The 25,956-nt window shown below is 36.4% G+C and overlaps 1 protein-coding gene across 2 annotated transcripts; it reads right to left on the reverse strand.

The window, feature by feature from the left end:
* Nucleotides 1-1,043: 1,043 nt before the first annotated feature.
* On the reverse strand, nt 1,044-25,671 carry RASSF9 (Ras association domain family member 9). Of its 2 annotated transcripts, none has more exons than XM_027680586.1 (2): nt 25,449-25,671; nt 1,044-3,463 (listed from the first exon to the last, which is right to left on the reverse strand). In XM_027680586.1, exons 1-2 carry the CDS (start codon nt 25,493-25,495, stop codon nt 2,188-2,190), a joined length of 1,323 nt encoding a protein of 440 aa, XP_027536387.1. In that variant the 5' UTR covers nt 25,496-25,671; the 3' UTR covers nt 1,044-2,187. The 2 variants fall into 2 exon arrangements, with proteins under 2 accessions (XP_027536387.1, XP_027536388.1); XM_027680587.1 differs by lacking the exon at nt 25,449-25,671 and adding an exon at nt 25,088-25,273.
* Between the last annotated feature and the right edge of the window lie 285 nt (nt 25,672-25,956).

Consider the following 25,956-nt stretch of genomic DNA (forward strand, 5'->3'; position numbering starts at 1 on the left):
GGTAGAGTATGAGTGGAAATTAGTTCCCCCATGGGTCTTGTTCTAGCCTGCACAGCTGTGAATATTATTCTGTTTCAATTCTCTACCCTCTAAGTATTTAGATATAAAAAAATGACTCAGTAGAAATAACTGTTAACTAAACTAACAAGAACTCATAGAATACATTAGCCTACTCTCAGCATTTAGAGCTCTGTGCTTACTACTTGTCAGAGTAATACCACAGAGGTCAAAAGATACAGAGTTGCATTAATAAATTATTACAAAGACAAGATAATATATTTGATACATGTGTTTCCATCAGGAGCTGATGAGTCTAAGTGTTACACATTATTATTGAAGCATTAAAATAGCATTGTATGACAAAAATACAACACAAAATACATTAAGGCAACTAGCACACTTTGTTGGAACAAAAACTATTTATAATATCCAGGATTAAAAAAAAATAAAGACAAAAAACAAAAAAAGCCAAAAAAAAAAAACAAAAACAAAAAAACCCAAGCCACAGTAGCAACAACAAAAAAGAAAAAGAAAAATTTCCTTTTTAGAAATTTTTTTTCTTTTTTTTGTTTTGTTTCTCTGCATCAAATATGTGCTAATCAGCAGTCCTAGCACTTTGGTCATTTTAGAAAACAGATAGTTGACAGACATTTAAGAGAAGAAAATTACAGAAGGACAAAGCAGTGTATCTGAAAGTATTTTACATTTATACCTTCTAAGTACTGTCCATTTGTTTACTTTGTAGGTTGTTGATTCCAGGATCTGTCTGAATTTTGCAGCTGAACTTTTTTTAAAAACACTGCAATTATTTCTCCATTCAATTCTTTTAATCAGAAGCATTAAACAGTCTGATCTGCAAAACACAAACATGGCAACCCAGAAATTATGCATGTATTCTCTATTAGCAGAGTCTCTAGCTCAGAGTTAGAAATCTTGTTTGGCAACTGAGGAGAGCACCTCAGTTCTACAGCTTTGTTTTGGATTTACAGCAATGTGATGGAGAATGTAAAATTCTCATGCTTTTCATTCCCTCTTTTTTTTTCTAATTTCACCTGCGGCCCAATATTTAATTAGCTATATAAAGTGGATCAGTTTTACCTGTATCCCAAAGTCTTCACTGAGGAAGTAGGATTTACAGGTTCCTGCTCCAAAACATGATGTGGGATTTGACAACCTACCTGCTACGTGAAAATGGTAACTAAGTGGCTATTGGTAAACAGCGTCTAGCCAGAGACAAAAATATCTAGTTCCTGCCTGTCACTTCTGCTATGCTTTTTTTTGGTAACCATTTTTAGAGGTGGCTTAAGACACTGGATCCAACCATTGAGATGGGCAGGAGAAAGCTTTGCTGAAAATGCCCCTGAGGTTAAGCATGAGTTTGGGATTTGAGCATCTTGCATAAGCAGGACATAAGCAGTTCTGACGTGCCTGCTGGCAAAAACTATGTGGACTTAAACATCACTGGGACAACTACAGGGTAGCAGCTGATAAGTAGGGGGTTTAAGGATCTTAAAAGCAGATAAGTGCCACTGAAAGAGAATCAAAATTCAAAACCCATGTATGTAAGGTAATTTTTAAAATGGGACTTAGGAGTTTTTGAAAATATCCTGATGAAACTAAATTTAAAAATACAACATAAGTACAATTATATTTCTTTTGTCCTACAATATCATAAAAACTATTTTTTAACAGATTACATGCTCAGTTATATATTCCTTTACAACAGCTTCATGGCAGGGAAATTCCATCTGAATAAAGCTAATGTAACAGAGCAGAAAATAAAGCTCTCTTGTCTAGTTTGCTCTAGTCTCTACTTCATGTTCCTAATAAGTTAGAGAGATGCAGGAGTGGACCTAAAGATCAAAGGATATCAAATCTCCAAACTTTTGGGCCAAGACAGTCAGAATACTCCTGTTTCACTAATTATGAATATTACAAGATCTAAACAGTCTGTCTTGATGTAGCAAAGCCAACAACTTTGCACCTATCAGCAGTTAACCCATGATACCGCACATGATTTTCAGCACAAGTATACTATTAAAGACATAAATAGACACTGTTTACTTTGCTAAAGTGGTGTCACAGTTTTAACATCTTGAAGAGCATAACTTTTAAGACAAAAAGATTTACTAATCCTTATAAATATCCTCAAAATATGACCTTTCATAAATGCATGACTGTTTTCAACTATGTTGACAACAGTACCACGTCCCCTGAAGTTATTTCAGAGTCCTGACTGTGTGTAGAGCTTATTCCAGTATCAGAGTCTGTATCATTTATGTCCAGATTAGTCACTCTATGAACAAAGTCAGGAACAGCAGTGCTGTTACTGGAGATGCCACTGCCCTTGGATGGCTCTTCATTTGACTGAAGCCTAGTTTCAACGTTGTCTTTAAGATGTAGTAAATTAAATTCCTCTGTAAGAAGTTCGTATTCTTTTTCCTTCTTTTGAAGCAGTGAGTCCCTGTATGTAAGTTCTTTCTGAATGCAGCTCAGGTATGAGTTGATTCTTAGACCATCTTTCATACTTTTTTCCAGCTCATATTTTACACTTTCCAAATTTGAGTTTTCCAATTCAGCATTAGCAGCTACTTCTGTGTGAATATCATCTACATTTTTTTCTGTGCATATACCTTGTACCTCTTTTTCAATTTCAGCACACAGATTCTCTATTAATTGTTTGTGATGTTTCAGTCTCTCTTCAACCTGTAAAATGCCCTCACTTTTGCTCAAATACTCCTGCACCTCTTTTTGATCATCTGGCCTACTCCTTTCCTGCTCAGCCTCAGTAGGATTGATCATTAAGTAGGAGTCCTGCACATAATTTTCTCCATCATTGGCCACACGATCTAGGTGGAATTTCGCTTCACATTTTTCAATTTCCATATCTAGTTCCTTCATTCTAAGGACTTGTTGATGAATGGTATGATCTTGAGAAATTATCAGATGAATTAGTGTCTCCATATTGTCTCTCTCTTGCTGAACACTGTCCTGTTTAAGCTTGGCCAGTTTCCGGAAAGTCTTCCTCACAATTTTCTTTTGCTTGTCTATTGGCAACATCTTCATGTAATTTGCTGGACTGAGGTCCCACTGTTTTTCTACATTTTGTATTACCTTGGCTTCAGCTGTCTTCCACAATGGAAACGAGAGGAAGGCATCTGACTTTACCAATACAAAATGCAAATTAGACTGCTCTTCCCCCCAGGCCTTCCAAAGTCTCAGAATCTTTGTCAAGGGAGGCAGTACTCGCTCCGAGCCTCTCCATTTTTCTACGATGCAGTAATCACTAGGTTTTCCAAAAAGGACCTTTTTCTCTCCAAATGTTGTCTGATGTTCCTCAAGCAGTGCTTGAATCACTTCTGAGCAAGTTGTGCGCTTTGTCAGGCCACATACAATCTTCTCCTCCTGGCAAACCCAAACCACAATCTCTCTTTCATTTGAAGCCATGTCCTTGCTGGGAGACCTGGAGAACAAGAAGAGATCAAGTATAAATTACATATCAATGGCACGGAATAATTACTATAATTCCAATATGACATCACATTGAAAAATCTGTGTACTATTGTACAAGATAATATACTTGTTTAAATTCCATGAAGAAATACCTTTGGATTAAGTAACAGCTTTAATCGGCCACTGCTTTAATATTACTACTAAGTCAGCTGGTAATCTCACACAAAATGGCAATCTCACACAAAATGCCTTTTATCAAATTTAGTTTTTGTTCACATAGTAAGTACGTATTAACAATCAGTGATAAAGTTTGGCAATCTGTATTACATATCCAGACTGTCCTAGGACAACACAATTTCCTCATCACATAGACACTGCACAAACATTTCTAAGCTCTTAATATCATCAAGGCTTCTGAAGAGAAGAGTGCACTGAACATAGATGGACTGAGGAAAGCTGACTGAACACCATCAAAGTTAAAAGAATTTGACAATAAGACAAATCTATAGTTCTTTTGCCACACAAGCATAAACACCATTGTTTTCCAGTGTTATTTTTCACTAACAAGCCTCAAGAAATTTGTTGCTTTTCCTGAAGTACCAAATAGCATGAACTCCAGTGAGTTGTGAAAGAATACCAACTGCAAGAAAACACATATATGGGTCTGTATTTTATAACGTTTGAAATTATACAAAAATGCAAGAAAAGCAAAAAAGTTAATTTATTTATTTATTTGTTTGCTTATGAATTGCAATGAAAGTGCTATTAAATTGGTATCTCCTTACACTGAGATACTTGAGGTGTCTGATATCCCTTTATGGCTACTGTAACTGTCTAATCAGTACAATCAGTAGTGCCTAGAGAGCAATTCAGCTGACCAAAGGTAGAAATTCACTTTACAGCTAACTCTTCAGTTCATCCCCATCTGAGTGGTCCTATGGGTCTATGTTGGCAAAGTTACCAGGATATTCATGTCCTCAGGGCTCCCCATGCATAATTTACTGCTTGTCCAGACTTGATAATTTGACCTCTTTTATCATAAAATGATAAAACAGTAAATTCCCTGAGGAAAAATGCCCTTCTTTTGATTTTCTAGTATCTCTTGCAGTTGGTTTGAATGAATGAGATTTAACCCGGTCTGACAGAGAAAACTGGCAAATGAAAATAACTATTCAGACAATATTCAAAGTGCTCAATAAACATTTGCTTCTGTCTGGCACTACTTATTTGGAGACCTTTTCTAGTCTTCTGAGATGTAGGAGGAATGGAGTTTTATTTGACTTGATTATGGTTATACCCTATGATTATTAAAGCAATACAACTTGTTTCTTTTTCTTAATTATTACACAACATGACAGACACACTGCAGTCTAATAAATTGAACTATGATTGACTCAACTCTAGGTGCCACTCTGACCAGGAGGCAATAATCCTCAAAAGACAGGAGAGTGCAAATGAATACTACTAAAACCAACAAGAGTGAGCTTATTAATATCATCACAGAGGAGAGATTTGTCCAACTACATTGCTTCAGGTCTTGGAACATCCTCTGTAAAATCTGTGTTTTGGTAGATTACTCTGAGTAATGACATAATTTTCCCACTTCAATAGCTCCCCCTTACAGGCCAGCATTTTACAGTAATTATTTTTTGAAGCTGGTGCTCAGAAGGTTAATAATGTTTTCATAGACTACTTCTCAAAATAAGAAAGTATTTGTCACAGACATAGAAAATGGCAAAGCGACACAAAGAAAGAGTAATATTCAAGTTTAAATGGGGGAGAGGAAGTGAAAATGATACTAGATTAAATGGCATTACTGTTTAGTGTTTCACATGCTAAAAAGTCAACATCTGTAAGTGCTTTTAGATTTAAAAAAAACAGGATGCTATAGAATTTTTTTCTGTTGACAGATCAGGAGTTAAGTGAAACGAAGGTAAATAACAAATTGCAACATGAGTCAGCTGTGACTATAAAATAACTCAGGTTTGTTTTTTTTTCCACCACAGATATGAGAAGAAATACCATATTAGGAACTCTGAGGCAGTAAATTCAGTGTTTGCTCTTCCTGGTTTCTTTTGTAATCAAGAAATACATTTCAAGGAATGAGTATTATCTCTTCTGGCATTCTTCCAAGTGCATCTTATGCAATTTGTTTTCATATTGAAACTCTTCCTATTAATTTTTTTTTATTCTTGTTTTTGGTTGATTGCCACATTTTTTCCTGGTCAATATTTTAAGTATGTAGCGGATTATGTGAATTAAGAAGCTTACAGTCTCTTCTTCTCCTGGCTCCTTTAAAGTCTTCTTATGAAAACAATTTCTTTCTGCGATTTTAGTAAAACTACAGATAAAATCTGAAAAACCTTAAACACCTTATCTTTATTGTACTGATAAATACTTCTGCTATACCCATTTTTATACAAACTTTCCACAGAGTTCAGCAGAAGTTAAGCAAAATTCTAATGGCAACACACTGTTTATTGTAAAGCAATCTCTACAGAATGCTTGAAACAATATGGGTGTAAAATAACATCTTTAAATTACTGTTTTCAATCCTTTTTTAGACATTTATCACCCCCTGTTATTTTTTCAGTTATGATCCACCTGTCTACACAGAATTTACATTAAGATTTTTGGGAAGGATTGTTCTTTGTTTTGCCTATAGCATATAACTAGTACTAGCACTGCAAAATTGTATAATGTATGCACATACAGGTACACAAAGAACTCAAGTAGCTTAAACATGAAAATATATACTTATAAATATATATGTATGTATCTAATGTATGTAATCTATACCTTTTAATTATATTGTCACCTTTTATGGAAAAGGAGAGAAGAAATTAAAAAGAAATTCTGAACATCTCTGTAATTCTTGGGTCAAAACAAAACTGTAAAGTACAAATTCTTTCATTATGTTTCCTATGTGTTTGTTACAACATATATTATCTTAAATTTTATTGTCGCCTCACTAAAATTTTGATCTTTCTTTTTAATCAAAAAGAATTAGCAAATAATTCATGATCTTACATTTCCATCACATTCTAATATCTTCTAAAATATCAAAAGAGGTTCATTATTTTCTTCCACTAAAAAATGGTAAACTGTTGCAATTTACTATGGACATTATACGTAAAATTTATTGTATAATTCTTTTATCATAGTTAATTCAGATAGTTCCAAAAAAAATGAAACATCATTGTGTCAGTCAGAAAAGAATAATTATTAAAGACTTGCTTTCAGGATGCAGGAAGATGTTAGTACAAGGAGACATCTTCTGTTAAACTCTACTTTCCTCATAGAAAGCGAAGCACAGATTCTCCATATACAAAGAGGGATTCATCTCACTTAGACATCTGAAAATTAAAATTTCAGTATAAATTCACCATCAGAAGTTCCTCTTTGTCAAGAGAAGAGAGTGGACCACCAAGGAGAAATCACCATTGCCTATTCCATCTATGATCATTGGAATGAATTCTCAAATGAAGCTATTTCTCTCTTTCATTAACTATAAGAGACCTATGTGGCCACCTTCAATTAAATAGCTCATTTTCAGGTAGCTGGCTTCAAATGAGATTAATCCAATCAGATTATAGTTTATTGTCTGAGAGAAATGTAACAAAAATGTTACAGCAGCAGTAGATTTAGTAAAGATAACTAAAAGATAACATATTACAACTTCTTAGTTTAGTTTAGACCTTGACTGTTCCATTCACTGTTGAATTTATTACTGTAAATTATAAGGAAATCCATTAATTCATTCCAATACTAAGGAAGATATCTTGAATAAATATTGATAATTGAGAATAATTTTTTTTCTGAAATGCAATATTATAAGTTATAATCTTCAGCAACAAGATCTTCTTTTAAACAGTCATTTTAAGGGAGAGGCAAGCTTCTCAGGTTTACAGGTTGCTTGCCTTCCACGGTCTGGAATTTTGTAAAGGACATAAAAGAACGACTGTTTTTAATGGTGTATCAGTTAATGAGAGTGTAAGAGTGAAAGCGTTTTTCCAGTTTAAATGGTTAGTTTTCCTGAAAACCACAACAGCAACTTTCTCAAAAGTAGCTAAGCAACTAATTTTTTTTTCAACAATGCATTGCTGCTGCTGTAAACGGGCTTTGAAGCTTTCAGTTACGGCTTGAATTCTGTTTCTTTGAATTGATCATTGAAATGTTCTACTTATCCATCTATGATTTTAAAGTCTTTATGATAACAACAACATGATGACCCAAAAAAACATTCTAATCATGTTATAGACCTCACACAGTCTTAATTATGTCAGTACAAACTGATTGTTGCCTGTCAGATATACACTTTGTTAATTTATTCTTCAGGCCTGGGGGAAGATAATACATTCCAGCAATATATAGACAAAACAAAAACATGTATTTACATTGCACAAAGTCAAAATATGAGATAGCTTAAATGCTGGAAGCAACACTTTTGATATTCACTGACTTAAAGGTATGTCTGGAACAAAAATATACATATCAAACACATAATTCTTTGCCTTCCTAAAAATGTTAACATTCTTCTTAAATATGCAATATATATGGTTTTACAACCAATGATGCTAATCAAATAAAGAGTTGCCCCTACTTTTTAGAATTTCATCTTCATGTCTACAGGATGCTTCTTTTCCCTTACTAATTTCTGCAAACGTTCTGTTGGACTAGGTCACTTGCATGTCGTACTGTTAGCAACCCAATGCAATGTTTCTGAACACTAAAAGAAAATCTTATCTCCCTTCACTGTAATAAATTCTTCCTAGACTTTCACAAAACAAAATGGAACTCCTTTTTCAACATTACTGTATTTCTTGACATACCCTCCCCAAAGAAAAATCAAACTGAGAAACTAAAAAATACCTAAGTAGTTGTTAGAAATTTCACAGCCAGGACATTTTTTGTGAACCCCTTGCTAGTTTAAAACTTTACTAATTTTAATTCATCATGAACAGCTGAACCAATTTTATGTCAACATGAGCAACCAACTAAAAGTTTTTGTGTTAGGAAAGGGATTCAAACCTGAGATTATGTTTATGATCAAAAATTTTACTAGTTGTCTCCTCCCAGTAATTGAAATAATTTATAGGGAATAAAAAAATCAGTAGGTGAAAACAGGTGGCACACCAAGCAACACACTAACCTTTTCCTTGAAAATGTGTACAACTGTTAATAATTTATAAATTTACCATCAAAGGGATCATGCTGGAAAGCCATTTGTGTAAAATCTCTCAGTAATTTTCCCCCAATTTATTGGGAAAATCACATTTTATTCTATGACAGCTTAAACCTTCTCAATAGCACATACAGTTTAATCTGCAGCAGATCAGATGATAATTGTGTTTTATAATTGACTGGCTGATGTGATGGGGCCCTCAGCTGACCAGAGTATGTAGGTATGTTGCTGTCCTGACCTCCCCAAGGTAAGACCAAAGTGCTTCTAAACTTCTAAGAAGCAAACTCCTACATTATGTCAAGATGCCACCCAGAACAATTCACTTTCTTCAGTGGAGAAACCAAAAGCCAAAAAGGCTTTAAGAGACAATCCTCTTGATACCTACTGCATCCTTGCAGTGAAGCCCTTGCCTAGAAGTACAGAGTCTGCCATCTCAGGGCAGAGTCCCCTAAAAAATATGAAACTTTTAGGGAAATCCAGGCAGGTTTAGGGAAATCCTGGCAGGTAGCTCCTCGAGTCACTCGTGTCTCTCAGCGCTCTCTAACTTCTTTTTCAAGCTGTACACTGCCAGCTCCTCGGGAAGAGGTTCTAAACCTCATCTCCTACCTGCCACATTGCACAGTGGGTAAAAATCTTCCAATCAAGCCACTTGCTCTCCTCCGAAAATGGTGTGACACAATGTCATATAACACCCTGGGAAAACAAGAGACACTAAATATTTAATTATCTAGTGTTTTCAAGGGGCTGGTTTTGAGCATGCTGCTGGGGCACATGAATATGCCTATTTGGATTTTGGAAAGTATGAGTCTGTGCTATGATCTCTTTGTTCAATGTCCACAGATGTTTCTTCCATGTATAGGGACCTAGAGAGCACTTTTCTTGTTTTTATGCAGTTGCTAAAAACCTTGCTAAAAATTTCTGTGCTGAGATTAATAATCTCTGTTATCTCTCAGAGCTGAGCTGAGCTGAGTCATATAAAAAATATGGCTATCTATCAAAAATAATTTTTTTTTATATATTTCCTTGCTGGAAATAAGAAGCCAATGTTACAGGAATACCTACTTGGCACAAACAACCTACATTTGTAGCATAGATCACATGCTGCATGTCATTTTGAGAGCTTTCAATACCAGTGACATTTACATATCAGGGCTAATTAGTTTATCAGTCATAGAATCATAGAATATCTCAAGTTGAAAGGGACCCACAAGGATCACTGAGTCTAGCTCCGTGCTCCTCACAGGACTACCCCACCCAGAAGCTCCTTGAGCTTTGATAGGCTTGAGGCCATGACAGCTTCCCTGGGGAGCCTGCTCCAGTACCCAACCCCACTCCCAGTGAAGGACCTTTTCCAAACATTCAATCATTTGTGGGAAGGATGTGGGAATGCAGTTTCCACCAGATCTCTGACCTAATATGAAGTCAGAAACCTAATATGAAGTCAAAACATAGCAAATGCATACATAATCTCATTCCATTTAGAAATTATAATATTATATTGCTTTTATTGTTTCTTTTTCAAAATCTCAGGATGTTACTTTATATATATATATAAACATATATGAAACAATAGATGATCATAATGAAAGAAAAAATCAAAACATATTTTGTGTCTGTGTGATTTTTATCTGTGAAATTTGCAAAAAAGTAAAGCTATTGGTGCCATGTGTTGCAGCTCTTGCTTGGAAGAAACTCTAATTTAATTTGATCCAAACAGATTTTTGATTGTGAGTTTAAACATTAAAGCTATAGAGAATACATAGCCCATATGAAAGCTAAGGTCAGAAGTATTTCAACCTTTCATGAATAAATGAATCACATTAAAAGTTCATACTAAGTTTATTCAGACTATCCACATTTAATCCACCTTTTTTCTCAACTTTCTGTCACCTTCTGTAAAGCTTTTCAAAAAGCAATAAAGGCCAAATCTTATACTCAGTATGCCTCCTGCCTAAGTAGATTACACGCTTCTGAGTTTCCTAAGGGCAGCAAGGAGGAAGTAGCTACTCTCTCACCACGCAATGAAGCTGGAATTACTCCAAAACCTTAGGGATTCAAGTTAGCCTATTAACTAACTGCATTCCCACTCCCCTTCACCTGTCCCTAAAAACAATATTAATGTAGGCACAGTTATGTCCACAGAGAAATTCCATACATGGCACGTCAGAAACTTGGTTCTTATTCCCTTCTGCATCACATGAAGGTCAGGGCAAGAACTAGCTGAAAAGAATAATGGCAAGGTAGAACCACTACTTCAACTATAAGAATAAAAACCCTCAGTATGGTCCCGATAGTAGTAGTCCTAATACTGTAGGAAGACTTGGAAAGAACACCACAGAACTTCTGAAAACAAAATAATTATTTCAAAAGGAATAGCTTAAATTTCTCTCTACCGTCTATTTCTATACCCATTTAATGTTGCTCTACAATAAAACTTCCTCCTTTACAGAAATGTATATAGTAATTTACTAAAAATAAAGGAAAATTAGGCATCTTGTGAGTCACGTGATATTTTTCAAACATACACATATACACAACATTTTGGGTGCTCTAATTGAAATATTTCAGATATTTGAAAAAAGAAAACAATTTAAACAAAGTCTATTTTTACAACTAGCTATTTACAACACATTTTTCCTAGTGTAAGTTTATGTTCATTTTACTTTTCCTTTTTAAAAGCATAATTTTTTGACTCAACAAGATACCCATACTGTCAGGAAGCCTTTATGAGGAATTTTAATTAGCAACAGCTGTTGCAAATATGTCCTATATCAATTAAAATTTATGTACTTAAAACTGTGAGTAGTTCCTTAATCTATTCTGCAGAGAAATAGATTAGCAACTTACAAAGAGTTAGCTACTGTACAAAATTGCATATATTATAATTCAGCAATGATCTATAGTTGAAATTTCTCTTCACATAATCACTTTATACTATAGTGGTGCTCTATGACAAATGTCAGTGAAATAATTTTAAATTGCAATGGGATAGTATTATTTTGTCATAGAATAAAACACATGAAAGGCATGACAGTTTAAAGAAAATAATTTTGATAATTATTTTATTGCAAATAACTCTTTCACACCAGAGTTTCTGCTGACTTGAAATGTCAGACTTTCGTAAAAATCCCACAGGAAATCATACGCTTCATTCTAATAAGTGTACTGCTTAGAAACATGTGCCTGAAAAGGAATCAATATTTAAGAAAAATAAAAAGGGAATAAAGCTCTGACAGTACTTAAAACAGATAAAAAAGAATTAAAGTAGTCAACAAAAAAGACCAACAAAGACTGACAGTAATAATTCTATCATCTGTTATGTGTATAGGTACTTCATGGAGTTTGTACTTCATAGAAAATAAGCCAAGAAATTGTAGTAACTCAGGATGTTGCAATAACAGAAAGACAGAAATAAGAGATGTTGTAAAAGGAATTATACACCTTGCTCACTAGATGAGAGTGATAGTTATGGTAGATTATCCTGAACACTCCCCTGTAGCTCCATTTAATGACAGAACTCTGTGTCATTGCCACAGTGGACAATATTGTTTTACAAAATCCCGTTTGCAAGGTCAGAGTGCAGATTTTCAGCAAAGGTGACCAAAATTCTACTAAGTCTTCTCCTTCACCTATTAGCTCTGCCATATACCATGTTTATGCTTCCAATCACTGAACCTACAGGCAAGCAGAAAGGCTGCAGTGGAGACTACATCTACCCCTGTCCTTTCCTCCTGTCATACCTCTGACATTTTCCTCTACCCCTAAGGGCATACATTCTCTATAAATTACATCTATGCTTTAAATCTGCCTTCCTGTCAGACAAATCATCATTTCTCCATGGTATATTCAAAGTCACAAGTTTGGTAAGTGGATGTTAGTCAAAAAAATGTTTGGAATTCCAGCAAGCATGCTATGTCCGCAAAATGCCACAGCAGGTAACATGTTCTTTGTGTCAGGTATGTATTTGTGGTGGCCTGGCACAGTGGAGGTTAGAACAGAGGAGAACTAGCTGTCCACCAAAATATTTTTCCAGTATGAGTAACAACAACATTAACAATTTACTTTACTGGGAAAACATGCTTTGATGTGTATATTGCAACTACTAGTGAGGAAGCAGCTGTTATACAGGGATGGAAAATGCAGGAAAAACTCCAGAGCCAAAACAAACACTGACATATTCGGTGATAATAATTCTTTAGATCATATTAGGGGGAATGGGAAGATGGGCATTTTCAAATTCCTGTGTTAATAAGCAGCATGCAATGTTTAGGAATATCAATACAGCAAATGCTACATCTTGATTTTGGGCAGTGGATAGTTCTTACTAGTGAACAAATGAAAATGTCACTGGTACTTCTTATCTACTACAAGAATTTTGCTACATTACAAAAATACAATTCTATATATTGTTCCTATGTCTACTTAAGCACCTATGCATATTTAAGCACTGGTTACACTATGCAAGCTTTATGGAACTCCTATTAATAATGTACAAAATGTGTCTATAATTCCATCACTTTCAATAATATGGAGCAAGCAGAATCATTTATAGCTCATTTGGAACATAGACTTCAAAATGATAAGAGTTACTATTACAGCTAGTAGAAATTTGGGTTATCTAATTTCTCCCATTAGAATTTTTATAACTGCCTTTCAGAAGCACCCTGGTTGTTTATAAGCTTTTGAGATCAAAGAAGTGAGGGGAATTCCAAGCACTGGGAGCATGAGGGTGTTTTTTTTGTTGTTGTTGTTCCATGAAATTCAGTTCAGCTTTTGTTGAAAGGCAAATGTATGCTACTTCCCTCCTCTGGGTTCGTTGACATTTTGCCCAGTGAAGAAATAAACACAAAGCATTCTGAGGCTGGGTCTCGGCTGGCAAAACATGAAAAAAGTGCACTATATGTAAACTGGTGATAATAAGGTAAGTTGAATAAAGAAAGAAGATACAAACAAGGAAACAATAAGATTTCATGCAACTTTTCCAATACTCCCTAAGCTAAAGAAGGCTGGGATGGTTATCTTCTTATGAACCATTATATGCTGTGCATGTTGTGTACCTCTTCTCTGCTCCTGGTAGCATCATGTGAGACAGATGCTAATCTCATTCACAATAAATAGAAAGAAAAGTCCAGATGGATTTGGTTTCTCTTTGCCAGTCCTCAAGCTAAACTCAGGCTCAGAAAAGAATCTCTTTCCCTTATAGTCTGTTCCTGATGGCTACCTACTGTAACTACTTCTGTAGCTGCTCTAGTAGCAGCCTGTGGCAAATTTCTGTTTGTACATCATGAACATTGTAGGAATGAATATTTTTATCTTCTGTTTTTAAACACTCCAACACTCCTCAAACCTATCCCCAAAACAGACAAAATTATTTACAAAATAAATAACTTACCAAAGTGATTATCCTAAATACTATTTTTAGTGCTAAATCTAGTCTTATAGGTTAACAATATATATGACTTAAAATACCATGAAGTAATTTAGGCAATCTGGTGTCTAGCTGATAGTCCCATCTACTTGCTTGTGCCAGCTGTGTTAGTTCAACCAAAGGGTTTCCAGCTTGTTAAACTTGCAGGAAGCAAACCCAGAAAAATATTAAAAGAAAAATCCAAAACCAAACCAAACCAACCAACCAAAAAAAACAAAAAGAGAGAAGAGAAAAAAATAAGGAAAATATTTATTTGGGTTCTACAGTGTCAGGTAAGAATAGGAGCAATGCAAAGGAAATGGTAGAGTGGCCGGGAACCTGGAAAGGAGGCTTAGCACTGCCCTTTTTACAACACCACGCTGTTAGATCTGTCCAGCCACCTCATCAATCATCACCCTTTCTTAACTTTCTTGAATGTAATGATTTGTCAACACAGCTTTTTTGTATATCATAAAATCTAGTTTAAGTATCTCTTTACAGTTTGCCAGAAGTGAAATACAGGATGGGCTTTAATTTTCTTCTGTATGTATTGCAATAAATTTTGCAGGTGAACCACCTCACTCTGAAAATTATATTGAATGATCTTTGCCATTTCATTTGCTTTCATTAAATCATTTTGAAGAATATCACCTCAAAAGGGGTTCTATCAAGACCTCATTTACAATCAATTCTTTCTCTTCTTTTTTTTCTTCAAATTTCTCCCTCGAACTTTCTGAGAGATAATTCAGTGACAAATGTGTTCCATTACTTACAGTATTTGAAGAGCTGAAAGGAAAAAAAGATGAGATGATGAAGTGGACTCATAAATTTTCATTCTAAAGAGCTAAATTGAGTACTAGATACATAATTAAGCTAACAAGAAGAGTGGACATAAATTTTTTTTAAAAGAAACCTGAAGAATTTTTAGTGTCCATTGTCAGTATGAGAGATTTGTGCAGCTTATGCTTTCAAGTAATTTTCTAAAATTGCCTATCAATGAATGCTTCAATATGTAGTTAGTCAGAGATAGGCTGATAAGGTCTCTGAAATATAACCACATCTTCTCTGAAGAAGCTACTGAACAAATGAAATAAATTGTTAACCTTAACAACTGTGCTCTGTCCTAGCAATGGATATGCTAAGGAGGGCATAGGCGATTGCAAAACTAGCTCTAGACAGATGAGCAATAGAGATAGGAAAGGCAAGAAGGGATGATTTGCTGTCTGGAAGCAAGGTTAATGCTGGATCATAAAGACTACCAAGAGTAACGGGAAAATTATGAGAATAATGCCAAGGAGAAAGTGTAGACAAAAGAGATAGATACAGAGAATGGTGTCCAGTAGCACACTCACATAATTTTTAGCTGTGAGAACAAGGAGGCTAGCTGCAGAGGAAAGACATTTCATGTGATTCATGTAAAAAGCCACGTGAATCCCAAAGTATTTGAATGATGGTGACTTAAGCCCAAAACCTGTTCTATAACAGACATAATGGGTTCAGATAATGAGTTTCCATCTGGGGCCATCTGAAGAGGTTCATACCCATGTCAGTTGTCCATCACAACCCACTGGGGCTGAGCTACTTGTCTGACCTCCAGTGAGTCATGATGAATTAGGCCATAAAGATAAAAGCCTTGTTAAACCAAGATAACCCACTTAAATGTGATGGAACATCTTAGGAAGAAACTGTTCAAAAATTTGATGCAGCTGAAAGGGTAGTAACCTGTGGCATAAGATTTGTGATGAACAGAGAAAGTAGGTATGGGACAAAAACCTGCAGTGGGCACAGCTGAAGGCAAACATGGCTAGGTTACTGCCATGGCAGTAAGACCAAGGCAGACCCAAGAAATAATGGTGCTAGTTTTTTGAGATGCATCTATGGCAGGATAGTGATTATCCCAAGCAAGCTGTGACACCAGAAAGACACTGCAAACTACTTGTCATTAGTTCACAGAAAGTCAGGCTGAGTCAACATTCAAATTAATCTGATGTTTCTTTATTTCACATATCCAAATGTCTTTGCAGGTAGGGATCCTTTCAACATATGAGCAATTCATATGGCTTCATAGCTCAGGGAGGATAAAATGGTAGTTTGCTTTTAACAAGGTACTTCATAAGCTGAATGGTTGCCCACAGTGACAACTGAGTGAAGGCATGCTTCCCTCTGCCATGTGGACAACTCTGTCATGTTTGGAGAAATATACATATTTAGCTTTCTTCCATGACATATGCACATTCTGTTTGTGGTTTCTGACTTTTAAAGACGTCTAGTGTGTACTCAGTTTTGTAATATGTAAATGCATAGGTATGTATTTTTTATTTATTTCCACATACTCTTGTAGGGAAAGAACTCCCTTTTACAAACCAGAGTTCAAAAATATTCAGGCCAAAGCTATCCACTCATTTAAATTCCCACTCTGGCTAATTGAATTGATATCATAGAAATGTGCAAAGTGAGACATCCTTTGCTAAGCCCTTGTGCAAAACAGATTACAGGACACTGAATTAGCAAATAAGGAACACACAGTGAGTAACCACTTCTGTAAACTGTGGTTTATGTGACTTGCCCAAAATCAGGTAGGAATTTTACGGCAGGGTTGAGGAACACATCCATGTTATTAGGATGGTTCTCCCTTAATCATACATTATCCACCTGTAATTCACCTCTACATTCATTACTCCCTTTCTAGTTTTTAAAATGAATGGTGCAAATGATGGTGCTCTACAAAGTCTGAGCATGCTCCATGAAAAGTGATTGGGTGGAGCTCATGTCACCTACCTTAAGCTATTTAAAATGGAGATGTGCAATCAGAGATAATTTTCTGACCTTCCTCTGTAATCAGTGGCATAAAGTAGGCTCCTCCAAAAGGGTGACTAATCACATACTGAAAGCCTGCCTAAGACTGAATGAATTGCCCTCCAGAAGTGTTTAGATGTATCCATTAACTACAAAGAGTACCTAGGTGAGTAGATACCTAAATTTTCAGTGGATCAAGTTGAGTAAGATGGAGCTTGACATTTGTGTTTTCCTGTGTGCTTGAATCTTAGGAACAATACGAGTCTCAGGAGAAGTACTGTGACCATCCACAACCGTAGTTCCAAAAATAACTTAGATCTTTGTCTGATACCTGTAGTGACCTTCATGGGTAAACAAACATGATTAGTTATCTACCTAAACCTTAAAGTATCAGGAATCTGGGAAAGTGCAGTATAGTCAACACCAATCCTAAATTTTTCTTAGAAAACTGGGTTTGTAAAAGCTTTTCATGAAAACAGCATTCTAACAACAAAGTGTCCCTGAGAGACACAGGCAATAATCAAGTTAAACAAGTATACTTAGTACCTCAGCAATCAGTACAGAGGAAGTCTGTCATCAGGTAATATCCAAATGAAACAGCAGTTCAGAACATCAGTTTACCAATTATGAAGCCAACCAAAACAGAAGTAGCTGAACATCTGCGTAAGATCCTGTATTTATAAATATCACTAAGCCACTCTTTGATCAGTGAGCAGAATCTGATAACTTTCTATGGCAAATGAGGTATACTTAAGATCATGGAAACAGTATCCCAACTGTTCCTCTGAAAAACGTTGTAGCTTAAAGGGCTTTCGCAGTGGAAACTACCCTCTGTAGAAATAATCCTTTTCAATTTGGAGGAGGTAGGGGAAAGCAAAGTAAGGTGTTCTACACGGATGATGGAATGTATTAACACAAAGCAAGTTGCATGGTCAAGACCCAAGGGCAGACTCTCTTAAAAATTAGTAGTCTTCACTCAGCTACATTATTCCACTGAGGTCATACATCCTTACAAGCTAAAGTAAGGTAAACATATTTGTACCTGACCAAAACAAAACTTGGTCTAATAGATTATTAAATTTTCATGAACCTGATTGTGTCCTTGAACATGAGAATATTATTATTTTGCATATTTATTTTAAACTTTGATAATTTTGTATTATTAAAAGGAGGAAAAGATAAATATCTTCTGCTTTTCAACAGACATGATTATATTTGCTATTATGATGGGAAATTCATAACTCAGAACTCTTTATATCAATGAAAGAGAACAGATGGGGTGAAGCAACTTAATCAGATTAACAGTTTTGACCTTCAAAATAGAAAAATTATATTTATACTTATATATTTTATTCACAACAAATACCTACCCTCTCTATAAATATATTTTCCTCCCATCATTATTCTACAGTTTACTAATGAATGTGAGGAAAAAAAAAATCATACAAAAACAAACGCAACCCAGGAAAACAGAGACATATATCACTTCTAAGATTACAATATAGGAAATAAGCTTCTTCTAATGCTAATGCTCAAAAAATGTACATCTAGCAACCATCCAAACTACAAATTAAATGGTTCAACCTGATAGAGGCAAATATGTACTCAGGCAGACAGGAGTGAGAATGAAATAGGAAAAAATTGGTGAAAGAGAAACATAACTTTAAATAATGGGCATAAATAAAATGCACGAGAGATGTGCCAAACATGCACTGGAATTTTTTTCTTTAAAGTTTTGTGTCTTTTATTAATTTCTACATGATATCAGAACTTGGGTTTCATAGCATTAAAAAAATAATTACCTGACAACTTTATTATCATTACCATTGAGAACCTTCCTTCCTGTTTTTTGGTTTCCGCAGCTAACTTTCTTTTTATATGTTCACTTCATAAAACCACCTCAAAATCTATTAACATCCACATGGCATTTCTTTCTTTATTTCCCTTTCTAGTACATTGCAACCTTCCTCACAAGTAATTTTTAACATTCTGAAAAATTTTAGACTGATGAAAATTCCTCGGAGAATCATGTGAAATCAAACTTAAACAATCCACAATGTATTCTCATTTCCCTGCATGGCAGCTAGCTCTAGTGGACTGTACAACAATTAGAAATAAAGAGCTCACAGATTTTATTCATACCTCTCCCACTAACTGGCTTTCACATTCTGCATTTCCACAAATTTTACACTGTCTAATCATGTCCTACGTATTTTCCTGAGGCATGTAAATATTAACACCCAAATTACAGCTAAGGAAAACTAAACGAGATTATTGGTTGTCTGAGGTCACAAGCAAGTTGCTATCGTTATCTCTATTGCAACACCTGCAGTTTAAGTGCATTTTTGGATAGGTCAAAACAAGAAAAGGCAACTAGTGGATTATTCTAGAGCCTATTTGAGTCAAGTTCCAGCAAGATGCTCAAGAAAATATTCTTTTGGACAAGGCTCTCTCAAAAACACAACTTCCAAAATCACTAATGAGATCTTGACTTTTATACTTGTGTGTTAAACATAAGCATGAGAAATTGTTTATGAAAATTTGTCATTTTTGCAAGAATTGTACAAGCCCATGGAAAATTTACAGTCCCAGAAGGTAAAATTCCATCACCAGAATTTGCATGAAAACCATGCTGCGTTCTGTTCTAAGTAATTTTTTCTAAAGGAACATGTAGATATAGAATAGTTCATAAAAAAAAAGATCAGATGAAAACTGATCTGAGAGCAATTTTCAGAGAACTTTGCATAACATTATGCTGAACTGTACTTGTTTAGTATCTACCTTCTGTAGAGGATTGTTCTGGCTCTGCTACACAAAAAAATTTTGTAATTTATTTTCCCGTTCAGTTGGTCACTCTTTCTTTCCGTTCATCCTGAAACCATTTGTCTTTTATTTGTTTTGCCCTGTGTGATACCTGAGGAATTGCTAGTATGGAAGCACTGCAGAAGACAGAAAGTCAGCATCTTAAGACTATCATAATACATGAGAGAAACAGTAGAAGTGACAATAATAGACCAGTTACCCATGCACATAACTAGGTACCAGCATGTCCAGCATTTATTTAGTTCTAGGCTTCACTTCATGTGTGCTCTTAAATACAATTTTTATACTGCATCATCCTTTCTGTCACTATTAATAAGGATTTATCAAGATACTAAATATAGAAGCTGGATGAACTAATTAAGGCTTGCACAGCATATGTGATGCTAATGTTTTCAAATAATAATGTTTCAGACCATAGTTTTACATTGTTATTACTAATCATATAAAACAAACAAACCAAAAAGTTTTTCTGAGCAGAGGTCAATCAGGAGGTACTACTCTGTGATTATCACTGACTTTTATTAAAGTTAATAGAGTTTTAAAAAATCCCCATCTCTGAAAACTTATTTCTCTGTATAAAATCATTACACATTTAGGAATGTGACTGAGTTTTTACTCCATGTGTAAAATGCTAATTTTTCAACAGTAAAATAGGAAATGGCCACCGACCAGCAAGATTTTTCCTCTTTTGAATTTTTACTAAAAAATATGGAGGTTTGTGTCTGAAATGTATCTCTCAGCCTGACTTTACATTATATTAGTGTTTCAGATTAGCTTCAACTTAAACTAAGTCATGCTCTTTCCTTAGATGGTGTAGTATTACACACTTCTATTACTCATTTTATTTACTCCTTTGGAATGAAATTGCTGCCTGCCCTCCTGGAATAGTAGATAATTAACTCTTTAGAAATAAATTTAGTGTTTTGCTAGACGAAAAGCTCTTCCTGAAACTGAAGTGAACAAATATGTACAAAGATTATTAGAAAAGGTATGCAACCATTTTGACCCCTGTGGCAAAGCTGACAAGCCAGACCAGAAAATAAATTTTGGTGTATAAAGTCTGGCTCAAAAAGGAACAACTTCTTTGATAGTTCACTAATATGTCTCATACTCAAGGAAAAATAAAAAATATGGAGAAGAATGTATTCTATCATTACCAAACAAGCACCATCTTTTTGATTTAAAAATTTAACACAGAAAACACCACTGATTCTAAATAAGTTTTTATCTACCCCCCTCAAACATACGTACCAAATACCTGGTAGTCTTGTATCAAAAAGCGCCTTTAGAGCTTCATATAGATTTTTATCCGGGCGTGCTCATCCAAGAGAAGTATTAGACATCTCACATGATCCCATGAGACTTACAGTGTGGGTCATGCACAGTTCATTCAGACAAGCAGTTGATCTCCAAGAGCTTTACCAATCCAAACATCAATGCTGAGCATTTTCAGTTTTACTTCATCAAGGTTTAAAATGTACAGCAGTGTACTTAACCATAGAGCAGTAGAGATGTTCAGAGTAATACTCAAATCACTGTGCTAACTAGATGTGATGAGAAACTACTGGAGGGAGGGAGGAAGGGAGGGATCATGGAAATGCTAGGTCAGTATCAGAGAGATGAAGTCGCTAATCTAATTCACTACCCTGCACAGTAATATAAAAACTGAGAGAATCATTGAATGTGTCTCTCACTGAGGAGGGGCCTCTGACTGTCAGAACTGAAAGAACTCCCTCTATATCCATAAGATCGAATGGAGATATATGGTCTTTTTTTCTACCTCTGAACTAGGGACGAACTGCTTAAAGAAAGGAAGAATTAAGAGTAGACAAACTAAGCCTTTGTCTCCTATAGAGAAACACAGTGCTAACTGCCATTGCACTGAGTAAAAGTGGAAAATGGTGGAAAACAGTAAATAATAAAAGGTGGGGGAAAAAAACAGGAAGGAAAAGGAAAACTAATAAATAAATTTAAATAGTAACAGATTTGAAACACAACTGTTTCATCACAAAAAATGTATATTGGATTCAGAATTGTTTTATGTCAACAGAGCATACAAACAGTTGTGGTCAACATAGGGCCAACATGAAGTACACTGGCAAAAAATATTTCTCAGTGTGTTGTGCCTAACAGAACAGCCCTACAGCATCAGGGACAACTGTGTGAAGACGATGGATTGTCTGTATCTTCTGCTTCTCAATGTGCTACTTCCCTGGCTACAACATGCACAGAACAGTAGAGCTTCAACAAGTTTGACTAAGGTTTATGTGTAAAACCCAAAGAAGTAGTCTTCATGAAAGAAATAACACTGAAGTCAGCTTTCTTGATGTGAGATAGATCCAGATATCCTTGAAGTATTTAAATGAACCTAAAGACCCCTTTTCAAAAGGGATCAAATCTAGTACCCAAGGGCAGAGAAGTTCTAATCTTACAGAAAATCAATGCGGCATAAATTCCTGTACTGCTTAGCAACTAGGAAATCCTATACAGTGTGAAACCCTGGTACATAAACACTGCAAGTATATATGCTCTGTATTTGTTTCTCATATTTGGATAGGGAGCTGTTTTGCTCCGTGCAGAGCAACATGTTAGAGTGCAAAGAGCTCAGTGCCTTTTCTCTTCTTCCACCTTCTGCTAAGCATTTCCTGCCATCACCACACTTCTGAAATGTGATGTGAGCTGAGTATTCCTCTCACTCTCAAAGAATGGCATCTTTAAGAGATTTGCATAAAAAAAAATCCCCTTGAGTTTACTCATGTTGCAGAGCCTTAGTCCTGCAGGAAACTCTTTTTTCCATTGTTGCCTTAGAGACTACAGTGTCCCTGCTGCGAACATTTCAGTTTGTAGGTGGGTGGGGCATCTGGGGACTATGCTACTTACAGCTGTTGAAAAAGATATCAAGACATCACTCATTGTCTTTCTGGCCAAGAAATATATGTTGGAGCCACACTGCTAGTGGCTGTTCCCCTGAAATCAAACCAGGGCTTACAGTGATCGAGTAGCTACCTAGGCCTTGTGCTGTCTCTGTCTGAGTGAGATTTCAGCAGCCCAAGAGAGTAATACTGACTGAAGATCTTTCAAATACTGGTAGTAGTTCAGCATGGGTTTTGTCTTCCTGATGGTTAATCTGTTTCTTTCTCTAAAGGCTGGCGACATCATAGGCAACATCCCTCACTTCTTGCTAAAATACCTCATAGACACAGACTCAGAGTAAACACTTTGTTTAAACTCTGGGGTCTTAGATGTAGGGACTGACAATTATGATCTGTATATGAAGAGCCTACTATGAAACAGGGCCCCGATCTGGGACCTCTGGGCAATGCTGCAAGTCAAGCACTAATTACAGTGGTGTCATCTTGTTATCTGAGCAAATGACTGTAACGCCTTCATTTTCCTTCTGGCATTTCTTCCACTTACCTTTATTGCCTCAACTGAGCTTTATGTCCTCATGTAAACATAGATTTTACTCCCTATTTGCTTATCTTATAACTTTCAGGAGTTATATTTGCATGTAGCGAATGCTCATTAAAACATTCCAGAGAAAAAGGAAAAAAAAGTTTCTCAGAAAGGTTGATGAGCACTAGATCTAATGAAAAAAGCAGCAGCAGATTAAAGATCTACTTTTTTGGTCCCTCTTTAAAGGTAATTAAACTAATAAAAGGTAGTGAGCCACAAGTTCCAACTCCCCAACTACTGCCCTAAACATAGTGAAGGATTTCAAGCTCACTTCTTTTCAAGGTTTCAGATGAGTTCACCAAGATACAATTATAATGAAAAAGAATTATTATGTATCTCTTCAATTATACTGCAAAACCGTTTTACTAAATGCATGAGCAAAGTTAAATTCTCAAAATTCAATATCAAAGCTAACATTAAATATGCAGAAATTTAAATATCTGAACAGATAATAGCAACACATCTTAAGAATTACGTAGTTAGCTTTGCTCTTGACCTCCTCCCCCCACATTTCTGTGGTCATACAGCTCCTTCTTATTGCCACAACTACTCTCTGTCGTTAAAAGCATTAATTTTTTGGGGGGGTGGAAGGATGAAGCGAGAAGAAAATGCTAGATGTTCATAGTAATGATTCTTTTGGTATTTGAGTTTCCATTGCCTGTTTAAAGCTTTGCATTCTGAATTTCTTTTCCCGAGGAATAAAATGTCATGTCAGCAAACATAGTGAGATTGATGAAATTAGTGTGAAGATATTATAAATATCCAAAAGAGAAACAGTTTCATGGTTAAACACAATGGAACTGTGCTTTGTGATGTAATGCTTATTCAGGTAAGTGATGACAGTAGCAAAACTTATATTTTAAGAGTAAAAAATTTACAGCTCTATGTAAAAGCAATTTCATAAAAAATTCATGTCCACCTTTCCAGCCCCTCTAAACAAAAAATGGCTACATGAGAAATACATCAAAGTTTTACTGTTTTCAGACACATTAGCAAAACATGCTGTTTAATCTGTAACCTACAATATTAATAATTCTAAAGTAGTACACAATTTTTTAAACATTGGCTGTTAGAATCTTTCTGATTTATATTCCATGTACTATGCTAAGCTAATATTTTCACACAGTCCCAACAAATACAATCCCCCACGAATAATTTTCAGTATATCAAATGTGAAAACCAAAAGCCAAACCCAGAAAAAGGACATATTTATAAGACTTTTTAAGAATTCAATTATATTCCCCCTGGAAGAGATTTTCCCTTGCATTCCTTTAAATACAAATTAAATTTCAGCGAAAAGCACCGGTCAAAATGGGAACGAGATTACAAGTGATTTTTGAGGCAAAATTTCAGTGATCTGTTTCTGTTCAGCTTTAGCTAGATGGGCTTGGCAACTGTACATCCTATAGGGTCCAAGCAGATTTACTCCACTCCAAGAATATTTGCTCTCAGATAATCTAGTACCATCCTAGCACCTAACATGATTACATAACCCTTTTTCTCCTTTTCGCAGCCTGTGTGCGGGGCATGTGGAAGCATGCACAGCTTGAGGGGCAAAGTCCCCATAAAGAAACTTCTCGGCAGCCGACCCAGGGACCGCAGCTGTCCACTTGAAGAATTTTCTAGGCAAAAAAACACATGCAGTACGAGTCCATCCCGGACTAAAGGCCAAACAAAAAAAGCATGCTCCCTCCCCAGGCTGAGCTCGATGCTCTCCTACCTCCCAGGCTTACAGCCAGCGGACAGGATAAAGACGGGGTTGATTCGAAGGGGTTGCCGGCTGCCGCTCTACCTCCCAGGGGAACGTGGCTAAGGCGGGAGCCGAGGAACCCGGAGCTCGGCCCTCCCGTGAGAAACTCAGGGAGTTTTGTCCCGGGGCGGGTGAAGGGCTCCGGGTTCCCCCCGGCCGCCTCCGGGACGCGCACGTCGGGGTTGCAGCCTGTCCTCCCGGCCCCGGCGAGCCTCACCTTGTTAGCCCGGGAGGCCGCCAATGTTCGCCTCGGTTTAGACGGGGCAGGTTGGAAGTCCGGAAGAGCTACTTTCCGCTCATGGAAAATATTGACCAGCAACCAAAAGAGCCAGAGCTAAGAGGGGAATGACAGGTCCGGGGGATGGGGGAGAGGGAAGAGCCCCTTGCCCCTGCACACGCCAGCCCCCTCCGCTCCACTCCCCCCGGCCCGTCTCCCGTTTGCTCCTGAGCCCTGGAGTTCCAGTTGCAGGGAGCGGCATAGTCCGGATAACACATCCTGGCCCCAGATCCAAACAAAAAGTATAAAAAAATTATCCCATATCGCCCTCCCTTTTCCTCCACATACCCACGCATTTTACCTGTTTTTATGCCGGGTTTTTAATAAATTCCTTCCAAAAGGAGCCATGATCCCAGCGGCATAACATCAGCGATCCCCAAACAATTCGAGGGTGTTCCCTTCTCCCCTATTTTTTTTCCCTGAGTGCCTTCCAGCTTGTTAATAGTCACCGAGCGTAGCGATGAGCTGGAAGTTGTGCAATTTACTGCTAACTTTGAACTCCAGCTTGTTGCTGCTGCTGCACCTTTGGAGTCCTGCCCAGCTGCGAACTTGAAGGAGGTGTTTAGGAGCAGGAAGAAGAAAGGGGAGGGGGGGAATACGCACTTGCTCCTGTGATGTGAAGTTATGCACAGAACTTGCTAAACTTTCAGCCTTGTCACCCTCAGGGCAGCAGGCGGCAAATGGGAAAGAAGGGGTTTTGCTGCGATGTGGAACTCTGTAAAGACACACACACACACAAAAGCACTGACAACTTTCCCTGGGAGGCTCCAGCCACTTCAGGTCAAGTCGTTCAGCTTAAACACACGCGT

This window comes from Neopelma chrysocephalum, unplaced genomic scaffold (genome assembly GCF_003984885.1).
Source record: "Neopelma chrysocephalum unplaced genomic scaffold, ASM398488v2 Primary Assembly neopelma1_59, whole genome shotgun sequence".
NCBI classification, from domain to species: domain Eukaryota; kingdom Metazoa; phylum Chordata; class Aves; order Passeriformes; family Pipridae; genus Neopelma; species Neopelma chrysocephalum.

What these genes read in the sequence shown, in the direction of transcription:
- RASSF9 (XM_027680586.1), bottom strand. Translation starts at nt 25,495, where the DNA reads ATGGCTCCTTTTGGAAGGAATTTATTAAAAACCCGGCATAAAAACAG. An exon ending in AAAACCCGGCATAAAAACAG is followed by an intron (nt 3,464 to 25,448) that starts GTAAAATGCGTG and finishes CTTGTTCTCCAG; the next exon opens with GTCTCCCAGCAAGGACATGG.